The sequence below is a fragment of the Spodoptera frugiperda genome, chromosome 21 (assembly GCF_023101765.2).
Source record: "Spodoptera frugiperda isolate SF20-4 chromosome 21, AGI-APGP_CSIRO_Sfru_2.0, whole genome shotgun sequence".
Taxonomy (NCBI): domain Eukaryota; kingdom Metazoa; phylum Arthropoda; class Insecta; order Lepidoptera; family Noctuidae; genus Spodoptera; species Spodoptera frugiperda.
In genome coordinates, this window is record NC_064232.1 from 4,760,254 (window position 1) to 4,778,441 (window position 18,188).

The 18,188-nt window shown below is 39.8% G+C and overlaps 1 protein-coding gene across 19 annotated transcripts in view; it reads left to right on the forward strand.

Annotated features, from left to right (window-relative positions):
• The window catches only part of LOC118280268 (mitogen-activated protein kinase-binding protein 1), a 181,245-nt gene extending 163,424 nt beyond the window's left edge, over window positions 1-17,821 (forward strand). For 18 of the 19 annotated variants that reach the window (XM_050701725.1, XM_050701724.1, XM_050701723.1 and 15 more), the window contains 7 exons: window positions 3,456-3,589; window positions 4,056-4,197; window positions 5,188-5,310; window positions 5,822-5,932; window positions 6,994-7,110; window positions 10,553-10,699; window positions 12,158-13,252. In XM_050701725.1, the coding sequence (XP_050557682.1) occupies window positions 3,456-3,589; window positions 4,056-4,197; window positions 5,188-5,310; window positions 5,822-5,932; window positions 6,994-7,110; window positions 10,553-10,699; window positions 12,158-12,306 (923 nt within the window). In that variant the 3' untranslated portion in view covers window positions 12,307-13,252. Of the gene's footprint in view, window positions 1-3,455; window positions 3,590-4,055; window positions 4,198-5,187; window positions 5,311-5,821; window positions 5,933-6,993; window positions 7,111-10,552; window positions 10,700-12,157 lie in introns of all 19 variants that reach the window. The other variant, XM_050701721.1, reaches the window with a different exon arrangement.
• The last annotated feature ends 367 nt before the right edge of the window (window positions 17,822-18,188 follow it).

The following is an 18,188-nucleotide window of genomic DNA, read 5'->3' on the forward strand; positions in this document are numbered from 1 at the left end:
AATGTTTGACGAGGAACTCGACGAGTTTCAAGCCATGCTAGAGGCTCATATTCATGAGCAGCATTCCGCGACACACGACGCGGCGATTGTCGCGCTGCTTCTATCTCTATTTCTACACTCTAATTCTTCACAATCATCTCTGTAACCTCTTGTTTGCCGATATATGAGACACAACCCGTTGTATGCATACGCCGATACAACGGGTTAATAAAATATTTACTTCGTATTAACCGACTTCAAAAAATAGTAGGTTATTTTTCCTTACCGATATTTTGGTTCTTATAATTTCTGATCATATTCAATTCTTAGTTCTAATGTTAGTTTAAAAAAATGTACTGGTATAATAAATAACAATAAATGTAATATATTGGTGTTTGGTACGGTTGAATTGGTGTCTGGGTGGCTTAAACCTGCTTGGGTTATTGGTGTCTGGGGTTTTTGGTTAAATGTACTCTTAGTACGCTTTGGTCGGTTGGTTTCTTCGAGCCGGCCAATCAATACTAATAGCACGAGTTTGCTTTACGTTTAAAGTAATTGCGACAAAAGCGCAATTGGCGCTCTGATTGGTTGCTTTATTCGATGCCAAACAAGCTCTCGTTTCTAATACTTCAGACGTAAAGCAAACTCATACTAAGGATAAGTACTGAGTCTGGGTGGTAGTTTTAACAAGCTATGAAATTGATACGTTGTAGTTATGACTAAATTGATCACGTGTGGTTTATGTGCACATAAATAATTTAGTATTATGTGTGTTTTCATCGGTAATTAATATAGTCTGGGTCATAAAAGAAACGACTATAAATGGAACATATTCGAATCACTAGCACCTGATGGTAAACAATCGGTGAAAAGCCCCATAGATATCTGCTGCGGACTACCTAGCAGGTTTACCGGGGCTCCGGCTCGAAAAGTAGGAGTAGGAATGGGGTGGTTTTTATTCAGTAAGAGTCTGACACTCCCTCTCGTTTCGCCCAAGGCAGGAGAAAGCATTGGATAATTCTTCCCTCTAAAAAATGGTAATTTTCAACGCCAAAGGCGTTATAAGTACGTTTAGGGGGTTAAGGAGATTGGGGAGGGGAGAAACTGGATTTTCGAAAAGTTGTATCTTTTAATATAAAGGCACGCACTTTTGACAATATTTATTGGCATGCTTTTATGTCTAATTAATTTTTATTTAGATTTATTTATAGTGTAGTTTAACTTAATATATGTATTTTTGTAGTATGGCTTTGTATATACTTATTGTAAGTGTAAATAATAGTAGATTAGTAATGTAATATTAATCCCTAGAATAAAAATATCAGTAGTCTTATAGAGTCATTTAATTGTGACTTAACTCAGTCCTTACGCGACATCCTGCGCGAGCGATCTAGCCACTCTAACGTCCAGCCGCGCACGGCATCCGAACCGCGCGCGACTCGCAAGTTCGTCGTAACAAAAAACCGTATAGCTACTGAACCGTAATGCCTAGAATAAAGAAAAGAATACCAATACAAAAAATATTGAAGAATACTGATCAATCTTAACGATTAATTTTTAAATCTTTAGTTAATCTTTAAAATACAATAAAACGGGTTAAACATGAAACACAGAAAAAAAAACAGAATTATTTCTACCTTTTTAGAATATACGGCACAACTATTGCATATTTTATCAATAAAATATTTTTACAACAAACTAGACTCATTACCCTTTCTTTTGATGTATATATGATTATATTCGGTTAACTCTAAGTATTGTAATTAAATCGAAAGAAAACACTACTCGTAATTTTACACATCAAAAAACCTGAGGAACACATTGACATTATTATGGAATCTTCAATGAATTTAGTATATTTCTCTTTGAAAAATGTATTATTTTGCTTATTACAAAATGTATTTCGATATTTTATATACTATTGTAATGCAAAGTATGTAAAATATGTATAAACAAAACTAAAAGTGGCCAACACCAGACCGGCCATTTTTTTCGAAACAACAATCGTTTGAAGTTAAAATTAGACTAGATTTTCAGCTAAAACTGTGATATTTGTACATCATCGTAAAGCACAAATCTTCCTATTTTGATGTATAACACTTGCAAGATAAATTAAACAAAACTGTAGTATTTACGACATAATTGTTGGAACTCACAAAAACACTTCAAAAACGAGTCAACTAACTTTAAAAATTTATATTTTGTTTGTCAAAGCATATTACAACGCCATGTCTTATTTTTTCGTCGAACAATTTATTCAGCTGTATAGATAATCAGTCAAAACTCACCAAACAAGACCGTATTTTAACTAGAGGGAGTTAAACAGAACTCGTCACTTTGGATACTATAGTATCCATGGACGCTAGAGTGGCTAGAAGCGAACGCGAAGCGGTATAATGACACGCGAATTGAACGCGACGCGGTGTGACGCGGCGGCTGTGTCCTACGTGCATGTGAATCGTTTCGTTTTGTTTCTGTTTCCGACATTATAAACGAAAACGTGATGGCACCGCGTCAAGCCAATTGGGTACTATCCTCGGTCAAAAATAAATTATTACAACTTTTCAATACAATAAAATATTAAAAAATAATCACACTCTCATTCATAAATTTGATGAACTATTTAATTTTAAATTTTTTCTAGCTAAATTTCTAGAAATAAGTCTGCTATTTGACGTCAAAAACTTATGATGTCATAACGCACTATTTCATACAAAGTTCATAGAAAATGTCGTTTTTGACGTTTCGAAAAAAGTATTGAATTTGACTAGTAGGAAAGTAGCCTATTGATCGCGTTCGACCGCGTCGCACCGCGCCGTACCGCATCCCACGTGCGGTTGGTGACGTAGGCTACGTCAATACATTTTGACAGTTTGTTGTTTTCGTGCTGCGCCGCACCGCATCGCCTTCGCGTCTAGATCACTCACGCAGGACGTTGCGTTACCAATTGTTTTCTATACATTCGTTACTAAGGAATAATTAAAGTAGCCATTAAATATCTCTGTGTAAGACAGTATTATTGTATAATACTTATTTTTAATTTAACATCTAACAATATAAATAACAAAGAGTAAATTCAATTCTGTCTCCCCCATAAAGGATATGTAATAACGTGATGTTATGATAGATAAACTTGTATATTAAACTAGTTAAAAGTGTTGTTGGTCGTGGGTTCGATTCCCGCACGAAATTGTACTATTAATAGCTTATTGTTCTAAGTTTTAAAAATACAGATTCTTATCCTGCCAAGTACCAATGTGACTTTACCGAGTTATATGTACTTTCTAAGATTATTTAGACACCACTGACAAACGATGAAGGAAAACATCGTGAGGAAACTTGGGCTTATCATTTCTAATTATAAGTTTGAAATCGCCAACCCGCATTGAGCAAGCGTGGTGGTTGCTGCTCAAACCTTAAGAGGCCTTTGGTCACCAGTGATGATGATGATATCTAACCCTCCTGATGATGTACAGGTCAAACCTCGAAGCCTTCGACTCCTCAGAATGGCTCCAATTCCAAGTCTCCAGGGAACTTCGTGAGACCAGCTCCTAGGTATACCAATAAGTCGAATATGACCAGGAGTTCCAGTGTTGGAGTGCTCAATCAGGTAATTGAAAATTAAACAGATTCTAGATATAATATTTTTATGGTAGAAGCCGATAAACGAGCTGACTGATCACCTGATAGTAAGCAATCGCCGCCGCCAATGGAGACCCGAAACACCAGAGGCGTTACAAGTGCGTTACCGGTCTTTTGGGGGTTAGGAATTTAAGGGTTGTTGGGGAATCAGGAATTGGAAAGGGGGATAATTGGGCTTCTGGTAATCTCACTCACACAACGCAAGCTTTATTTCACGTCGGTTTTCTATGAGGCCGTGGTATCACTCCGGTCGAGCCGACCCTTCTATGAAAAATCTTCAATTTGTAGAGCAAAAATAATACACTAATACATGTTTAACATATTGAACGCCGTGGTGGTCACCGGTGACCGACGTTAGCGGAGGATTTGCCTTCAACCGTTTTCTATTGGCAGTCAAAGACTTCTTATTGTAACTCTAAATCTTTGTCCCACAGAGCGACTCAGAGTCCGATCCCCAACCCTCACGACAGCAACCAAACAGGTCGCAAGGGCTGATGAGGCCAACCATATCTTCGCTGAACAAAGCCGCAGCCAACACAGCCAGGAGACGTGGCCTCGCCAACGCTTACAGTGCAGGTAACGCAGAGCTCAACGTACATTGGTCGAGTAGTTTTAACTAGCTGGTCGTTAGACGCACTCTGTACTAAAGTCACTTTACTGATGTATTTATTTATTTTGAAGAGATTTAGAACTTTAAGTTGGGTGTGAAATTGTTTGGTATTAGTAAAAATGTATTTATCGCCGTACTAAGTCATTTAATGGTTACTTAACCCAGAGGGCTTAGTATATTGGTTGGCCGTATCATTATAGGCCAATCTATAGCCTATGTCAATGTCAATGGCCTTCTGTAGTCTGTCAGTCTATAGTCTGTCAATCTATAGTCTGTCAGTCTATAGTCTGTCACTCTATAGTCTGTCAGTCTATATTCTGTCAATCTATAGTATGTCAATCTATAGTCTGTCAATCTATAGCCCATGACAATTGAAAACTGTCAATCTATATCCCATGTCAATCTATACTTTGTCAATCAATAGCCCATGTCAATCAATAGTCTATGTCAATCTATACCCTGTCAATCTATTACCCATGTCAATCTATAGTCTGTCAATCTATAGTCTGTCAATCTATAGCCTGTCAATCTGTAGCCTGTCAATCTATAGCCTTTCAATGTATTGTCTGTCAACTTATAGTCTGTCAATCTACAGCCCATGTAAATCTATAGTCCATATCAATCCATAGTCTGTCAATTTATAGCCTATGTCAATCTATAGCTTGTCAATTTATAGTCTTAACAATCTAGTATGTCAATCTATAGCCTGTGTCAATCTGTAGTCAGTAGTAGGGACGGGAGGAACGCGAGGATCATATTTCCCCCTCAAAAAAAACTTAGCTACTTAGTTAGTAAGAGTCTGACACTCCCTCTCGCCTCACCCAACCCACCCAAGGTGAGAGGAGGTATTGGATGATTTTCACTCCTCGCAAAAAAAGTTGACATAATATTTAAACAACCCCTCTATACCTACTAAATACACAAGCACCTCACGGATTAACCTCACGTATTAACAGTGAGCCTCGCGACCGGAGCTCACGAGGAGTCCAGCTCGGAGGCTGAGGACAGGAACAACGGAGACGGCACCGCTCCGCCGCGGCCCCGGGCCTCCTCCGTCGACCATAATCAGAGGAGGATAGGTGAGTCACTCATTCATAGCAGTTATTCATCATGTTTGTCCCTTTTATATTCAGTTCGTACACTGCTTTTCTTATATTAAGATTTTTTTATTTTTTTTTAAGCCACAAAGGGTTAAATTTGAGAACACCATAATTTAGAGACTGCCTCGTTTTGGTCGAGTGATTGCAAGTGCGACTGCCAGGCAAGGGGTTTCGGGTTCGATTCCCGGGAGGGGCGAAGTATTGCTAGGCTTTTCAAAAATTTCCGATAATTTCGCAGTAGCAGCACAGAGTCTGGAAATGTGCCCGGTATATGGCAATAGACCTATAACACAAATGGTGAAAAGTGGGTGTACATTGTTTAGAGGCCTTAGTACCCTTGGGACCTTACGTAAGGCGGGGAAAAAAGGCGTGAAGTTACGTGAATTGCTTAATTTTCTTAAATGGTGTGAGTAAACCGTGATTTTTAGTTAATTTAGTATGTGTCACGATAGTTATTATAAAAATAATGTATCTAATATTAATTTGGCAGGTCGCAGCGGCAGTGAGCGAGACCTGTCAGCGAAGGCCAGAGAGGTGACGGCCAGACTCACTGCCAACACCCGGCAGAGGCCGAAACAGGAGCCGCCGGCTGAAGCCAACTGTAAGTCAAATATTATTACAATCAAAAGTGTGGGAGAGCCATGCTTCGGCACTGCTGGGCCGGCTCGACCGGAGTAATACCACGGCCTCACAGAAAACCGACGTGAAACAACGCTTGCGTTGTGTTTCGTTGTGTGAGTGTGGTTACCGGAGGCCCAATTCCCCCCTTCCCAATATTCCCCATCCCCATTCCCGAACAACAACCTTTAAATTCCTAATTCCCAAAAAGCCGGCAACGCACTTGTAACGCCTTTGGTGTTTCAAGTGTCCATGGGCGGCGGCATATGCTCGATTACCGGCGTGTTTCATAAAAAAAAAAAATCTTTTTGTCTTAAACATCGTATCGGTACGACTGTTGAGTTTCTCGTACAGGTAAACCATGTAAGGTCAATACATACTTTACAAGCACGGCTTCCACATGGCGTTGTTTCAATTTAAGGCTACCACTAGCTGCCAACGTGCTTACTAGTACTTCCTAGTCGCGATTTCACTTACGCCTGACGCCTGACGCTCGCTGTCGCCGAGCAGTAAGCGCATTGCCCGCCTGTTGGAAGCGCGCGGGCTCCTCAACTACAAATCAATAGAAACGCGCGTTCGTTTTTTTGTATTGACGTTATGAAATAATATATCATACGACATTCGATTTCAAGTTCAAATTAAGTTATCAATTAGGTTAGTAAATTAAGTAGTTAGTAGTAAATTAAGTTGTTATAATAAGACTATAGAAATATTGCCAAGACTGCCTCGTTGGTCGAGTGGTCGCAAGTGCGACTGCCGAACAAGGGATCTCGGGTTCGATTCCCGGGTCGGGCAAAGTATTACTGGGCTTTTTTCGGATTTTCGAAAATTTCTCGGTAGTAGCACGGAGTCTGGAATTGTGTCCAGTATATGGCAATAGGCTCACCCCCTATTACATGGGACTTATAACACAAATGGTGAAAAGTGTATAGCGGCATTACGTGTCGTAATTTGCACCTCTGGCTACCCCTTCGGGGATAAAGGGCGTGGAGTTGTGTGTGTGTGTATAGAAATATGATTTCATAATGTAATAATATGTTCCAGTATCGTCGTCCCAGCTGTGCTCGGCGCTGACGGAGCAACTGACGAAGACGGCCAGCAAGGTGGTGCAGCTGTACGCCAGTCTGCAGCGGGAACCCAACGCCGCGGCCGACATCAGCGGTGAGATATATAGATATAGGCTTTATACTTACTACAAGGTGGTGCAGCTGTACGCCAGTCTGCAGCGGGAACCCAACGCCGCGGCCGACATCAGCGGTGAGATATATAGATATAGGCTTTATACTTACTACAAGGTGGTGCAGCTGTACGCCAGTCTGCAGCGGGAACCCAACGCCGCGGCCGACATCAGCGGTGAGATATATAGATATAGGCTTTATACTTACTACAAGGTGGTGCAGCTGTACGCCAGTCTGCAGCGGGAACCCAACGCCGCGGCCGACATCAGCGGTGAGATATATAGATATAGGCTTTATACTTACTACAAGGTGGTGCAGCTGTACGCCAGTCTGCAGCGGGAACCCAACGCCGCGGCCGACATCAGCGGTGAGATATATAGATATAGGCTTTATACTTACTACAAGGTGGTGCAGCTGTACGCCAGTCTGCAGCGGGAACCCAACGCCGCGGCCGACATCAGCGGTGAGATATATAGATATAGGCTTTATACTTACTACAAGGTGGTGCAGCTGTACGCCAGTCTGCAGCGGGAACCCAACGCCGCGGCCGACATCAGCGGTGAGATATATAGATATAGGCTTTATACTTACTACAAGGTGGTGCAGCTGTACGCCAGTCTGCAGCGGGAACCCAACGCCGCGGCCGACATCAGCGGTGAGATATATAGATATAGGCTTTATACTTACTACAAGGTGGTGCAGCTGTACGCCAGTCTGCAGCGGGAACCCAACGCCGCGGCCGACATCAGCGGTGAGATATATAGATATAGGCTTTATACTTACTACAAGGTGGTGCAGCTGTACGCCAGTCTGCAGCGGGAACCCAACGCCGCGGCCGACATCAGCGGTGAGATATATAGATATAGGCTTTATACTTACTACAAGGTGGTGCAGCTGTACGCCAGTCTGCAGCGGGAACCCAACGCCGCGGCCGACATCAGCGGTGAGATATATAGATATAGGCTTTATACTTACTACAAGGTGGTGCAGCTGTACGCCAGTCTGCAGCGGGAACCCAACGCCGCGGCCGACATCAGCGGTGAGATATATAGATATAGGCTTTATACTTACTACAAGGTGGTGCAGCTGTACGCCAGTCTGCAGCGGGAACCCAACGCCGCGGCCGACATCAGCGGTGAGATATATAGATATAGGCTTTATACTTACTACAAGGTGGTGCAGCTGTACGCCAGTCTGCAGCGGGAACCCAACGCCGCGGCCGACATCAGCGGTGAGATATATAGATATAGGCTTTATACTTACTACAAGGTGGTGCAGCTGTACGCCAGTCTGCAGCGGGAACCCAACGCCGCGGCCGACATCAGCGGTGAGATATATAGATATAGGCTTTATACTTACTACAAGGTGGTGCAGCTGTACGCCAGTCTGCAGCGGGAACCCAACGCCGCGGCCGACATCAGCGGTGAGATATATAGATATAGGCTTTATACTTACTACAAGGTGGTGCAGCTGTACGCCAGTCTGCAGCGGGAACCCAACGCCGCGGCCGACATCAGCGGTGAGATATATAGATATAGGCTTTATACTTACTACAAGGTGGTGCAGCTGTACGCCAGTCTGCAGCGGGAACCCAACGCCGCGGCCGACATCAGCGGTGAGATATATAGATATAGGCTTTATACTTACTACAAGGTGGTGCAGCTGTACGCCAGTCTGCAGCGGGAACCCAACGCCGCGGCCGACATCAGCGGTGAGATATATAGATATAGGCTTTATACTTACTACAAGGTGGTGCAGCTGTACGCCAGTCTGCAGCGGGAACCCAACGCCGCGGCCGACATCAGCGGTGAGATATATAGATATAGGCTTTATACTTACTACAAGGTGGTGCAGCTGTACGCCAGTCTGCAGCGGGAACCCAACGCCGCGGCCGACATCAGCGGTGAGATATATAGATATAGGCTTTATACTTACTACAAGGTGGTGCAGCTGTACGCCAGTCTGCAGCGGGAACCCAACGCCGCGGCCGACATCAGCGGTGAGATATATAGATATAGGCTTTATACTTACTACAAGGTGGTGCAGCTGTACGCCAGTCTGCAGCGGGAACCCAACGCCGCGGCCGACATCAGCGGTGAGATATATAGATATAGGCTTTATACTTACTACAAGGTGGTGCAGCTGTACGCCAGTCTGCAGCGGGAACCCAACGCCGCGGCCGACATCAGCGGTGAGATATATAGATATAGGCTTTATACTTACTACAAGGTGGTGCAGCTGTACGCCAGTCTGCAGCGGGAACCCAACGCCGCGGCCGACATCAGCGGTGAGATATATAGATATAGGCTTTATACTTACTACAAGGTGGTGCAGCTGTACGCCAGTCTGCAGCGGGAACCCAACGCCGCGGCCGACATCAGCGGTGAGATATATAGATATAGGCTTTATACTTACTACAAGGTGGTGCAGCTGTACGCCAGTCTGCAGCGGGAACCCAACGCCGCGGCCGACATCAGCGGTGAGATATATAGATATAGGCTTTATACTTACTACAAGGTGGTGCAGCTGTACGCCAGTCTGCAGCGGGAACCCAACGCCGCGGCCGACATCAGCGGTGAGATATATAGATATAGGCTTTATACTTACTACAAGGTGGTGCAGCTGTACGCCAGTCTGCAGCGGGAACCCAACGCCGCGGCCGACATCAGCGGTGAGATATATAGATATAGGCTTTATACTTACTACAAGGTGGTGCAGCTGTACGCCAGTCTGCAGCGGGAACCCAACGCCGCGGCCGACATCAGCGGTGAGATATATAGATATAGGCTTTATACTTACTACAAGGTGGTGCAGCTGTACGCCAGTCTGCAGCGGGAACCCAACGCCGCGGCCGACATCAGCGGTGAGTACACGGCCTCTGTACTTCAAGTCATTTAGTTTGACTGCACGGTTGGCGCGGTACGGGTACCGGTTTCGATTCCCGCACGGAGCAACTCTTTGTGTGATCCACAGATTGTTGTTTCGGGTCTCGGTGTCATGTGTATGTGAACTTGTATGTTTGTAAATGCACCCACGACACAGGAGAAAATCCTAGTGTGGGGCAACGTTTTTAAAAAATGAATGAATGAATGAATGAATGAAGTTTAACCAAACCACAGTTACTTTTGAAATGTTAATAGAGTATAAGATTGTCTATAAGTTTTCTCAATATGACATTATATATGATATCATATGACATCATATTGAGAAATATTACGGACTATTCTTGCACGCATGAGCGTGCCACCTTTGCCTGTACATTGCAATAGCTCTATGGACTTATTCACAAAGCTAATATATTACTAATTTTTTTTTTTTTTAAATTACTTGTGAACGTGTATGTTTGTAAACGCACCCACGACACAGGAGAAAATCCTAATGTGGGACAATGTTTTTTAAAAAAAAAATGTTCTTCCCCCGCCCAGGTCTCGAAGCAGCGATCCTGGAGACTCAGAAAGTGTTGCGCAGCGCGGTGAGCCGGGCACAGAACGGCGACCAGGCGCTCAGCAGCCTGTCCTCCACCGACGGGGACTACCGCCTGCAGCCGCCGCTCGACCACCTCGTCGCTAAAGGTAATCTCTTGCCGAAGCATCACTCTCTTACACTTGAATTATGTTATTAATTAAAGTACAGAAATAGATGCTTTTTTCACCCGGTATCATGCTAGAATAAAAAAAAAAACATTCCTCATTACATCATTCCTATTGTAGCTTGACATCTATATCTATACATACAATAAATCTGTAGAAGGGTCAATTCTGTATATTGAAAATATTGAAAAAATAAATAGCAGGGGGTGTTACTGGATCGATACCAAACCCAAATATGTGATTAAACAAATTTTTGTCTGTCTGTATGTTCAGGCATCACGTGAAATCTAACGGTTCGATTTCGATGAAACTTGGTATAATTATACCTTATTATCCTGGGCATAAAATAGGATACTTTTTATCCTTGAAAAATACGTAGAAAAAAATCTTTATTTTTCAGTTTTGCGAGCTCAACAGCAGTAGCTCAATAGAGGGATCTCCTTAATTATTATGGGCCTCGCCGTATTTAGGTCCAATCAAAAGATATTTATAAGATGTCATTGTCAGAGTTACTCAAAATGGAGAAATAAAACTTCCACGCGAGACCGACATCCGCGCGGACGGAGTCGCGGGCGGAAGCTAGTTGATAATAATAAATAAACACAATAGTCCTGCATCAACCGGGGATTGTCCTTTGGTGTACTTCCATAGTGCATACAGGATTAATCGCCGACTGATGTCCCATTACATTTAGACTAAATTTGTTCATTACATCATTCCTATTGTAGCTTGACATTGATAATAATAAATAAACACAATAGTCCTGCATCAACCGGTGATTGTCCTTTGGTGTACTTCCATAGTGCATACAGGATTAATCGCCGACTGATGTCCCATTACATTTAGACTAAATTTGTTCATTACATCATTCCTATTGTAGCTTGACATTGATAATAATAAATAAACACAATAGTCCTGCATCAACCGGTGATTGTCCTTTGGTGTACTTCCATAGTGCATACAAGATTAATCGCCGACTGATGTCCCATTACATTTAGATTAAATTTGTTCAACGGACCTGTTAGTTCGTCATGGTCTATCATGAGACCACAGGGTCCCGGACCTTAAAATGCGTACGAGGAGCCGAAGCCAACTCACAGAGACTTGAAAAGAGATTTACATCTGAGTTTGTTTCGGCATTTATATAATTTCACGATTTTTGGCGCCTGGGAGGGTAAGCAGAGGCGCATACTACAATGTAACAACCAATTTTCACAATTATGTCAAAGTCCCTTGTGATAACAATTTCGGGCTCCATTCATTTTTATGAAAACTTTTATAAAATAATAAAAAACCCTACTAAAACTTTGCCCGACCCAGAAATCGAACCCATTCCTTTTCAAGGTAGACAGATGCCGCCTCATCTAAGAAAAATATTGTTGCTGTTTATTTATAGACATTAATAAAAACAAATCTAACCTCAAACATTTCTGCCCACAGACGCGGCGAACTCCAGCAACCCAGCCATGTCCCTCATAGAACAATATTCGGACATACTTCTGAACATGATGCAGACCAAGATGGTGAGCCAGTTCAACCAGCCCCAGAGCCTACCGCCCAACACGAGGGATCCCGCCGGAGAGAGCTAGTGAACACCATGTGTCGTGAACAAGAAAAACTATAAAAATGTGACTTTAATGTGAAATATAGTGTTAAAACTGTGCGTGATGTGAGAAGTGTGGTTTAACTGTGGATTATTGAAAAGGTGGGTGTGTTTTTGATGTTTGTAGTCTTGGTTAAGTAATTTTAAACAATAGGAATGATGACATCCGTCAGTTAGGTAATGAAAAAATATTAGACGCGTATTTTTTTTGTCATGTAAGATAATAATACTTAGATAAAATTAATCAAACTTCAGGATTGGGAGCTAATACGTCATTTCTACTTATAAAATGTACCTGGAAGTGACGTCACGCGATATTTCAAACCAATATATCGTCGAAAGTATTTGTTTCTGTAAGAAAATAAAAAATCCGTATCTAATATTTTAAAATAATCTGCAAGGCGGACATTAAAATAAAAACAAGTCATCTACCCCTATTCTGCCCTACCTCTAAAGACACCAAGCAAGCATAATGATATTAATTAAAAATGTTCCACAGTTAAATCACATTTCTATATAAAAGTTGATGTTAACTTAACTAAATTAAAGTTAAATACGTTAACTACAGACCTCTACTTGCGGGGTCATTTTTAACCAAAATATTGTTAAAACTACTTAATTAAAGTAAGCGTCCACAGACCCGCATCGCACGTATCGCACGCATTCCGTATGACGTCATCAGCACGCAACGTATGTGGGCATTGCCGATGATGCGGTCCGTACGATGCGGATCAGTGGACGCTGTTGTATGAGTTTCTATACAAGACAAACTAAAATCCGTTGCGTGCGATGCGTCCGATACGGGCCTGTGGACGATTACCTTTATCAACTTATAATTCAAACATCGATCGGTAATAGTTCTGTCCAATGATATTAATCGAGTAATCGATTCGATAAAATAACGAGTTTAAGTAATAAGACGGTTTAAACAAGTGATATCGAAGTAACTTTTAATGTTTTAATGTATTTGTATGGTACTTTAGAAGTGTGTAAACATCAGCTCGTGTAGTGTAGATGTCCAGTCAACAAGGATGTAGCGAGGTTGACTGTCCAGGCGACACACGTACTTAGGTATCGTCATGAGCTAATGTTCACATGTAAAACTCGCTAAAATTCCTACCTCATTTGCTGAGCGATATTAAACTTTATTCCAATCACAATAAAGATTTCTACAGTACCATATGTAAATATTTAAGAAAAAAAACATAGTAAATTAACACGTGAGAATGTAAATAACGATTTTTTATTAATTAATTATGTAATTAGGTACATTTGTCAATTTGTATCTTTAAAAATTAAATGTCCAAGAAAAAGTCGTTAAAATTAAAAACAAATCGAGAATGCTGCCATCTACAAAATATTGTTATTAAGATCAGCGCCACCTATGTTGTGTCGAACGAACTATTGGTGGAGAAACATTGGATATATACAAGAATTCGTCTATTTATTGATTTTTTTTGTGCCCACGCGCTTATATGTTCTGTATGTGTGTGTAACTATTTTTATATTAGCGTTCCGCCCATAGTTTATCTGATTATTTATTAAAGACCAGATCTTAATCTATCTGTATGCCAAATTATATCTAAATCCGTTCAGTAGTTTACGTTAAACGTGTAACAAACGCTCAATCTCGCAAACTTTATCATTTATAAATACAAAGGAACTTACCATGAGGTGACTCGTCTGCTCGTTTGCCACCTATTCCATAAAAAAATCTATTTTTGTTCCAAATATTTTAATTATAGGAACTCTTATTTCTTTCTCCCCCCCTATCAGACGTCATCACATCACAAACTCCTTTCTCTTACTTCTATCACGCCTTACAAATAAATCCATACCTAATTGATTTATTATATTCACCTAAATATATTTTTGAATTACAATAGGAATAATGACGGGGTATGAAAATTAAAAATCTATTTAGTCCGTCAGTTAGGTAATGAAAAAATATTAGACACGTATTTTTTTTTTATTTTGTCATGTAAGATAACAATACTTAGGTAAAACGAATCAAAGTTTAGGAGTGGGAGCTAACTACGTCACTATAGAGTATAAAACGTACTCTAAAGTGACGTCACGAGATATTTCTAACCGATATATCTTCGAAAGTATTTGTTTCCGTAAGAAAATAAAAAATACGTGTGTAACGTTTTAAAATAATCTACAAGACAGAATAAAAATAAAAATTAGTCATCTCCCCCACCCCCTATTTTACAACGCGTATTCTTGACAGAACTTTTTTTCATGAAAAAAGTATCTTGTTTGAGTACTGCGTTGTATAAACCAATTTTTTAAAATTAATTACAATTTCAAATTGTGCCCCCTTTTAAGGGAATTGACCAATATAATTATTATCTTATTGCATTTAATTCAATCATTCCAAATATTAATTTATATAATATAATAATTAGACAAAAGGATTTGGAAATAAAATCACCAATATAACAGTTTTTGTCATATGTCATACGGTATATTATGGCGATAGACTCACCCCCTATTACATGGGACTCATAAAATAACTGATGAAAAGCATTTATTTATTTATCAATGAATCCTAATTCTCTTGAAAATTTTGTATACAATTTTGTCTCGATCCGACCTGTTGCAAGTTCGACTACTGAGCTCAAAGACATAACTTCGATTCTTTTTTCTATTTCATTTACACAATATATGTACCAACTATCTATCTTATTTCCAAAATTCTGTGACTGAAAATACCATTCCTCACTACCGCACTCAGAGACATTTAATGCTTACTTAAACTATTCCTAAGTAACGATTTTGTATCGAAAACAATTGCTAAGGGCTGGGTTAAATTTTATAATTTATTTATTCACTAAGACAACAATTGGTCCATAAAATTGGTTAATAAGTAATACTTAAAATCTACATTAGTATACATGTTTAAAATTATATGAAAATAGTTAAGTAACCATTGAATTACTTTGCGCGCGGCAGTTAGACAATATAAAAAAGACAACACTATAACTGCATCTTTGGCTGAAACTCCCCCTTTTAAAACCTAAAGGCAAACCCGTATTATCCCTAAGACGCACTAACCAAGTCCGTAGCGTGTCAGGCTACAGAGCCGCGCGTGTACAACTGTACATAGAGTGGCGCGGACTACATACTACAGGGACATGGGGGGCTGTCTAGGGCGCTTTCTAGGCTTAATCCCCTCTGCCTAAAAGTCAATGCCAAAATGTCTTCTAATAAATCCCCGATAGATCTATCTGGCAGATAAAACACTACATTTATTTCTACATATCAGTTGAATTATGTTAAAGTATAATTGTCACAAAATAATTATGTAGTTTAAATACAAGTTATTGTTATTATGACTATTTTAATAAGCGAAAATACATGAAGTACTTTAAAATTTCAAGAAAATAGCGTATTTTTTTTTAGAAGGCCGGTAACGCACCTGTGACTCCTCTGGTGTTACGGGTGTCCATGGGTGGCGCTGATCGCTTACCATCAGGTGACACGTCTGCCCATTTGCCCTCTATTTCATAAAAAATCTAGTAGGTATGGTTTGAAAGCAACCAAAATCTAAGATTGAAAACCTACTTGTAATAATCTGGGTGTCTTCAAGGCCCGAGTGAATAGGTTGCTTATGTAGGCATGCTCCATCGTAGGCCGCATCGTGGAGGGGGGATCTTACCAGGGAAGATACCTCATTACTCATTACCAATAAAATCTATTATTTTTAGCCATGGTTGTCCCACTGCAGGGCAAAGACCTCCCTACCCTCCTTCCACTCCTCTCTGCAGAGCTTTCTGCTTCCAATCCTTATCGTAGGTGTCAATACAATCATGCTTATTAAAATAGTTATACCAAACAAAAAAAATCTGAAATGTTACGCTTAAAAATATGTGTATAATCACATTATTCAATATCATGTATTTTATGTTGCTTTTGTGAATATAAAATATCACTATTATGTTTTATTTAGTGGTTCTTCGAAAACTATTGAGAACTAATTTATTAACGCCCGAATACTCAAACGCTACTCAATTTTAAGTTGTACTTCAAAATCGTGCTATCTCTGTCATTTACAGAACTACATTTGAGAGCGTCTTAAAATTGAGTAGCGTTTGAGTATTCGGGCATAAGTCTGATAGGTCATTGCTTGGCTGTGGGGCTTGTTTACATGTGGTCTACACTCCACACTAAGTAATCGGGTTGGAGATTGCTTACCATCATAATAACTGAGCTTTGTCTACAGTAGGTTTATAATTTTGTATCTCCACTCTTGGCTTACTGGTTGAAGATCGGTTAGCATCTCAGTTGCTCATATTGGATTATTTTGCCAACGTTTGAGGTTAGAATTTGATCTCTACGGTTGATTATCGGGTTAGAGATTGCGTAGCATCTTAATAACTGATGTCGCATACCTATAAGATATCAAAATTAATTTGAAGAATCACAATTTTTTATTTAAAATACAAAAATCTTTGTGAATCTTGTCCAAAGAAATAATATGTACATTGTAATAATATATTGATCGAATTTAAACTATTTTTTTTTTAGTTCAAATGTCTTCACTACCAAACAACGGGTTTGATTTCGGGTCGAGCAAAGTATTGTTAGATTTTTCGTTATATGGACTCTAGAATTGTGCCTGATTATATGATATATCCTTGGCAAAAATGTTAATTTTAATATCATGTATGAAAGCAACTGCCTACCTCTTCATGGATGAAAAGCCGTGAAGTTTTATGAGGCTTATCATCGAATACTCAAACGCAACTCAATTTTAAGACGCTCTCAAATGTAGTTCTGTCACTATCAATTCTTTATAAAATGACAGAGATAGCACGATATTTAAGTACAACTTAAAATTGAGTAGCGTTTGAGTATTCGGGCATTTTTCTCAAAATTCAGACATTTGGTTTCATCAATTAATAATATAGCTATAATTCGATCAAATAATATATATCACAATCGCTTATTAAAAAGTAACCTTTTTTTTGTAAATAAATTAAATGTATGACTCAATTTTTGTTAAAAATGTATGTAGTACCAATATAATAGGGGAAACCGAGGTTGGTTGTCAAAGAGACAAATGCCGTATCATCAATCCCTTTAATCCCATAATCCCCCTAATACCCCAATCCCCACAATCCCACAATCCCCCAATCCCCAAAACACCACTTAAATTCCTAACCGTCAAACGGCCGGCAATGCAACTTGTAACGCCTCTGGTGTTTCAAGTGTCCATGGGCGGCGGCGATTGCTTACCATCACCGTAATACAATCAGCCCCGGTTTCCCCTATTTCCTATTAAATAATTCAATTTTATTTGCCATGTATGTAAAAGACTAATTTTTTAAGACCCTATGTACTAGACATTATGTAATAATTTCTAAGTTAATTCGTATAAATAATGATTTTCTAGTGTTTTTTTTTTTAGTTGTTCGACCCTGTATTTTATTCTGTATAGCGAAGCGATAGCACACTAATTTTTAATGTAGGTGAAATAAAAATATTCAAATTTATTTTTTGGTTATTTTCTTTTTTAATTTTAATTTCCCTTTTGTTGTTTTTTTAAACGGTTTTGGGTGTTTCTTCAATAATCTTTAACTTTTATTTAACAAATCATTATTTTCCCGCGTCATTAAGCATCGTGGTAGCTTATATCATCCTTATTTTATTGGATTGGTTGAGAGCAGTGTCACAGAATTTTGTGATTCAATCGACAGAATTGTTAACTTTTGGTTGAGGATAATGACGCCGTTAACGTTTTGTGATTTTTTTTGAAGAATCACCCTTTATTTAGTTTGTTTGTTTGTTTAGGTCAAAAGTAAACCACTTTATGCAGAGTAGAGTCAATGTTTATTTAACTTTTTTATGTTCTCAAATTGA